The 6,993-nt window shown below is 33.9% G+C and overlaps 1 protein-coding gene across 1 annotated transcript; it reads left to right on the top strand.

The window, feature by feature from the left end:
• The first annotated feature begins 4,428 nt into the window (after positions 1–4,428).
• Positions 4,429–6,986, top strand: LOC125853877 (cysteine-rich receptor-like protein kinase 2). Its single transcript, XM_049533630.1, has 6 exons — positions 4,429–5,201; positions 5,377–5,516; positions 5,613–5,823; positions 6,067–6,301; positions 6,406–6,556; positions 6,651–6,986. The coding sequence occupies exons 1-6, from the start codon at positions 4,487–4,489 to the stop codon at positions 6,984–6,986; spliced, it is 1,788 nt and encodes a 595-aa protein (XP_049389587.1). The 5' UTR covers positions 4,429–4,486.
• Positions 6,987–6,993: the final 7 nt, after the last annotated feature.

The raw sequence follows: 6,993 nt of genomic DNA, 5'->3' as shown, positions 1-6,993 counted from the left end.
AAAATAAATTACAAATGATAATGTAGCTATTTTGATTTTCCCTCATGACAAACTTTTTGAAGAAAAAAACTTGCAAACAGACAAGTAGCTAATAGATAACTCGTGCAACGCCTATGTCAAGTAACTTCTTGAAAAGTCTTACAACAACTTCTTAAAGAGAAGGCATAATACATAAACATGACTCTTAACTTGGTATCAGTTGACAACTATGACCTTTAACTTTGGGTGTGCACAAGTAGGTACTTAAACTTTTATAAAATTGAACAAATAGACACATTTGTCCTATATGGCACCCTACATGGCAATTTTGTGTCCTACATGACGTTCTACGTGTATTATGTCACGTAGGACATTTGTGTCTACTTATTCAATTTTATACAAGTTTAAGTGTCTACTTGTGCACACTCAAAGTTAAGCTTTGTAACAACTTTCTAAAAAGATTTGTAATCAAGCAAGCAACTTGTAAATAAATTTAAAGAGTTTTAAAACAACTTCCTAAAAAGCCTTACTCTTTTTTCTATTTTTGTAAATAGAAAGTCATCAATCTCTAGTAAGGACACATGAGAAACCTTTAGGGGTCGTTAGGTGTGATGGACAAGAGGATTTAATTCAAGGATAATTTTTAAGTGGTCTTTAATCTGTTGTTTGGTTGCCAAGAGTAAGATAACTTATTCCAGGATTAACAATTAGTCCTGGGATAAGTTATCCCTCCTTAGGGGTGGGATAAAAATCTCAGAATAACACATCCTGGGATTAGGTAGGTAAAATAACAAAAATACCGTACTTAAACCCCACTTTCATACACACTTTCAAATCAAACTTTGTTACAGTAGAAAAAGACCCTTGTTGACTTGCCGTTATTCTGAAAATATCCAACAAATTTTCCTCTTCTTCACACTTCACAGTTCACACACACAAAAAAAGAATCGGTAGTATTAGAAATTTTGAATTCGAACTCTTTCTTTCACAAAATGACCCCATTAATCAATATAAAATTTCCCTTTCATTTCCCCCTTTTTCTCTCTGTTTCAACAACTTTGGCAGCAGCTGATCAGAGCTCAGAAAAACTTTGTGAGTATTCTTTTATTCTTTCTATTTTCACTGAGATTCGATGGTTGTGGGAGCGTTAAGTAATGATTCGTCCTTAATAAGCTTAAGAAATGAAGTTCATAGTGAGCTCTTTAATCTGAGCTGAATTTGGGCAGGTGAAAATTAATTAATAAAATGTAAAAAGGTCAAATATGCTCTTAAATTATGTGAAATGAATAAAAATATAGTCAGCTAATAATTTGATCCAAAAATATCTTTTTTCAAATAAATATATTATTTTTTTCCTTTTTAAATACATTCTTTTCCTAATGATGATTTTTTAATTAGAAAATATTCATCCTACTTTAATTTGAAAATAATTAAGAATGAAATCTTTTCTATTTTACTAGAATTTTTTTATGGTTATCTAAATAAAAGTGATGACAGGGTTGCTATGTGAGCATAAAATAATTACTACGAGGGAATACTAATAAAAATATTACTTATAAAGAAGAGTAAATTTTAGGTTTAGCAAACATAAAAATCATATTAGCGTTCTATAGCTACAGTTTTGCTATTTGCGTTGCTATGGAACATCAGATTTGTATAAAATCGCAGGCATCGAATTTGTATAAATCACAACAATTTATATAAATTGGGCATTTGTGTCTATGAAAATTGCGTTTGTATATGTATATGTTCTTTGTGTTTGTATATCTGCATAAAATTTGAATTCATATACAATTGAATGAAGTTAAAACAATTGTATTTGTATATTAAATATCTCTCGCTTTATACAAACACAAATCATATATTGTATTTTGTAATATCGAGAAAGGCAAAAGAGAACTGAGCAGGGGAAGATTTGTATTTGTATAATTATAAGTGTATAGGACGAAGATATATGATTTGTATATACAGTTCTCTCTCGCTTGATACAAACACAAACACAATTTATACATTTGTGTTTATATAAAGTGAGAGAGGCAAGGGAGAGTGGCGAGCGAGATTCAAGGGAGAGAAGCAAATGACAAAGTGTTTGTTACAAATTAAAATTAAATGAAACTGTGGTTATAACATTTATTTTGAATTAATAGTTTGCTATTTCATATAATTTTCTCTTTAAAGAACTTTATTCTTATTTTTCTTCTTTTAAAATCACTTTAACTAATAAATAAGTAGAAAATAACATTTTTCTTTTCTTAATCTCATTTTAACAATTAAAGTAGAATAACTACATGTATCTTTTTAATTGATAATATGGGTCATATATATAAGATCATAATAAGTGGGTCATTAATTTTCATAAGCTAACGATAAAAAATTTCTAATAAAATTTAAAAAAATTATTTCTTATTTTTTTATAAATTGAAGTAGAATAAACATTTTCTTATTAAAAAGATCATCATTAGGAAAAGAATGTGTTTAAGAAAAATAACTAAAATATTTATTTGGAAAAGGGCATTTTTGACTCATTAAGTAACAATAAGGACATTTTGGGACCAAACTATCAGCTAAGGACATTTTTGTTCATTTACATAGTTTAAGGACATTTTTTATCCTTTTCTGTACATAAAATATAATTTTATCCCTATATATATAGTATAATTTCTCGACAAAAAGGAGGTTGATACCCTAGCTCCGTTATACCACTAAGGGAGTAGGGGAATTCCTTCACCTTAACTAGAAGTATTGGTCTCAAGTCCTGTAAAAGCTCTGGTAGAAAGCACTTCCCCTTCAGGGATGTCAGGATCTGAAGTTTATTATGAATTTTGAGCTTGACACAAAATTCATAGTTCATTTTAATTATTGGATTTCCTCCACCTTCAGTTAGAGATTTCAAATTCAAGTTCTGAAAATGAAGAAGGCCCAGATAGAGACGCTTTCCTCCAAAGACGAAAACAGTATTTGAAGTTTATGGATTCTACGACTAACGTGTAAATTAAGTTGATAAAAAAAAGAATGGAATAATATTTAGAGCCCATTTGGATTGATTTAAAAATAAGTTGTTTTTAAGTTAAAAAATAAAAAAGGGAAAATGCATAAGTATCCTCCAATCTATGCTCGAAATCTCAGAGACACACTTATACTATACTAAGGTCCTATTACATCTTGAACTTATTTTATAAATAATTCTCTACTCCTTTTCGGCCTACGTGACACTATCTTTTGGGCCCAGTGCGTGTTGACAATTTTTTCAAGCTATCTGGTTGATAGTGTCACGTAGGCCGAAAAGGGGTAGAAAATTATTTATAAAATAAGTTCAGGGTCGTAATGGGACCATGGTATAGTACAAGTGTGTCTCTGGGATTTCGGGCATAGGTTGGGGGTTCTTATGCATTTTCCCAATAAAAAAGTCAAATTAAAATGACTTTTAAGTCAAATAATAAAAAGTAGGGGGAGACCTATTTTTGGTTTTTAAAGTCATTTTAAACTTATTTTAAGTTATTTTTAACCTTGTCAAACACTTCCAAAAGCTAAAAATTACTTAAAAGTAGGTTTGACCAACTTTTAATTCAATCCAAACATGCTCTTACGTCCTTTATTTTATGTATTTTAATTTTTATTGAGCATAAAATTTAATAATGCAAGATTATTTCTTACAAAATATAGTAATCATAAATTAAATATTTGTACAATGTGCTAAAATATCTCTTGAACCGGTGGTTCAACGCCCAAAGACTGATAGTTAATTAATTTCAGGGATCCTTAATCTAATACTATATCAATAAGATATTTTTAAAAATTTATATAGTGGTTTGTTTTAGTGTGATGATACTGTATGACAATAGTGGTTAACAATGTCAGTTGATGGTGGCTTCTGATAATTGTGGTTGATGTAATAATAGCTAATGATGGTGGTGAGTGGTGACTGACACTAGTGATTGGCGATATATAGCAGTGATTGATGGTGGTGATTTTCTGTAGTGACTAGTGTCTATTATGGATGGTTGGTAGTGCTTGTTGGTTATTGTGACAAAATTGGTAGTGATGATTGTAACTGGGGGCTAGTGGAGGCAGGGGCGGAGCCACCTTGTACTAAGGGGATTCATCCGAACCCCCTTGGGCGGAAAATTATATTATTTATATATGATTAAAATATTTTTTTATGTATATATAGTAGATGTCGAACCCCTTTTGGCTACTTCGTGTGTCTATTTGTACAGAGTTTGAACCCCTTTATTGAAAATCCTGACTCCGCCACTGAGTGGAGGGTGTCGACCAACTAGTGATGATTTGTGGCTAGGTGGTTGTGGTTGAGGGTGGTGCATGATGGGTGAGGTAATTAATAACGGTGGGTAGCGGCGATTAGCGGTGAAATTGGATGGAGTAGAAGTGAAATATATCATCTTTCTGAGTATTTAGTCATTTGATCTTTACTTATTTTTGTCATTTTAATGTTACATCAATTAGTCCTCTCACATTGTTTTCTTTGTTGTACAGTTCATTTGGCAAAATGGAGATACCAGCCCCTTCAATTTTATGTATTCTCTTTGTTATTGTGTTGATCCTACTTCTACTAGATACATCAGTGTGTGAACCAAGATCGCAGACCATCCAGATCATAAGTAGTAATCAACTTGAGCATAATTCGACGATTCATATCCAAAACTTTATTGCAGTTACGGAAATTATAAGCCAACAAATGAGAAATGGAGGATATGAAGTTGCAGTTTCTGTCGCTGAACCAGATACTAGCTATGGACTTGCCCAATGCTATGGTGATCTTTCTTTACCCGACTGTGAGTTATGCTATGCTGCAGCGCGAACGGTTCTGCCCCAGTTCTTCCCGTATAACTCAGGGCGAATTTATCTTGATGGATTCTTTATGCGAGTGGAGAATCACACGTTCTATGACCAGTATTTAGGTCCAGAGGACAGGCATGTATGTGAAAACAGGATGACAAAGGGTACATTGTTCCAACGGAACGCTAGGCAAGCCGTTCAGCAAGCAGTTGTAAATGCACCGACTAATAATGGCTATGCACGTGCTCAAGTGTCAGTGCCAGGTCCTTCCGATGAGACAGCTTATAAAAAAAAACCTTCAGATCACCCCATTGCAGGAAAAGTTGTAGTCATTGTTGTTGTTAGTTCTGTTGTCGTTTTGGGAGTAGCTGCTTTCATTGGTTTTGGTGTCTGGAAGAACAAACAAATCCAGAAGAAGAGAAAAGGTGAATACGTTTGTGCCAAAAATTAGCTATAAAAGTCATTAGGATATCAATGATGTGCATATGTTGTATCTTTATTTGCTGACCATATATCTTGTGATTTACCCACAATATACCGAAGACAACTTTCAGCGTTATGGCCTACTCATGCTTTTCCTGGGAAATTTGAACTTGTTAGGTGCATCTGATGTTGAGAAATTAGTGAAGATCCTTCATCAAAACAACTTGAACTTCAAGTATTCGACACTTGACAAAGCCACGGGGTCATTTGATGAGGCCAACAAGCTCGGGCAAGGTGGATTTGGCACGGTTTATAAGGTATGTAATGGCTGAATGTATTGCAATTATGTTAACATCAATGCAATACCAGAAGTGTTGTCAATTAAACAGAGTCTGAGGCACATTTTGTTGCAGGGTGTTTTGGCAGATGGGAAAGAGATTGCCGTCAAAAGGCAGTTCTTCAACAACAAACACACAGCTGCAGATTTTTATAACGAGGTTAACATAATCAGTAGCGTCCACCACAAAAATTTGACAAGGTTATTGGGCTACAGCACCTCAGGACCGGAAAGCCTTCTTGTATACGAGTTACTCCCTAACCAGAGTCTGGATCGCTTCATATTTGGTAAGTAACAGAACTTTGTAACAACAACTACGCCTCAATCCCAAACAAGTTAGGGTTCAGCTATACAAACCCTCTCTATTATATTTAAGCTAAACTCATGTCATCATTGCACCAACTAAAAATAAAAGTACAAATAAGTTAACATAGGCAACCGACTTCACATTAAGACTAAGTTGTGTGTTTTCACATAACCAGTACAATGACTTTATCATGTATATTGATTCTAACCTTAAAATTTGACAGACCCTATCAAAGGTAAAGCTCTAAACTGGGAGAAAAGATTTGAGATAATTATAGGGACAGCAGAAGGAATGGTATACCTACACGAGAACACAAATACACGAATAATTCACAGAGACATTAAGGCAAGCAACATCCTGTTGGACTCGAGGCTCCGTGCAAAGATTGCTGATTTTGGATTGGTCAGGTCATTCCAAGAAGACAAGAGTCACATAAGCACTGTCCTTGCTGGCACGTTGTTAGTATTTCTTCGTCTCATCTTCTAATTTTTCGTGTAAAAAGTACACAAAAATGCAAAAACTAATATGGTCCAGTAATGGATGATTTACCCTTTTTATGCAGAGGATATATGGCTCCAGAATACTTAACACGCGGTCAGCTAACAGAAAAAGCAGACGTTTACAGCTTTGGAGTTCTTCTACTAGAGATTGTTACTGGAAGACAAAATAACAAGAGAAATAACTCTGAATATACAGTCAGCTTAGTTTCCGATGTAATTTCTGATCAATCACTTCTCTCTTGAACCAAAATTTCAATCTTGAAACATTTTTGTTCATTGATCTTGACTTTATTGGATGAATTAACAGGTGTGGGAGCACTATAAACGCGGGATAGTGGAGGAACTCTTCGATCCAAATCTCATGTTGCATAACTACCATACAATCAATGTAAGAAATGAGGTTGCGAGAGTGTTACATGTGGGGCTTTTGTGCACTCAAGAAATCCCAACGTTACGGCCATCTATGTCTAAGGCATTACAAATGTTCATCAAGAAAGATGAAGAGTTGCCTCCTCCTACTAAGCCTCCATTCGTGGCAGAGAAAATCATGGAAACTCACAACCCTTGGGAGAAGTACTTGATAAAACAAGGCGCTTCTGCTACGATTGCCAACTTATCTCACAGTTCATTTTACCCCAGATGATGATATC

Source organism: Solanum stenotomum, chromosome 1 (assembly GCF_019186545.1).
Source record: "Solanum stenotomum isolate F172 chromosome 1, ASM1918654v1, whole genome shotgun sequence".
Classification (NCBI taxonomy): Eukaryota; Viridiplantae; Streptophyta; class Magnoliopsida; order Solanales; family Solanaceae; genus Solanum; species Solanum stenotomum.
This window is presented reverse-complemented; position numbering and strand designations above follow the sequence as displayed.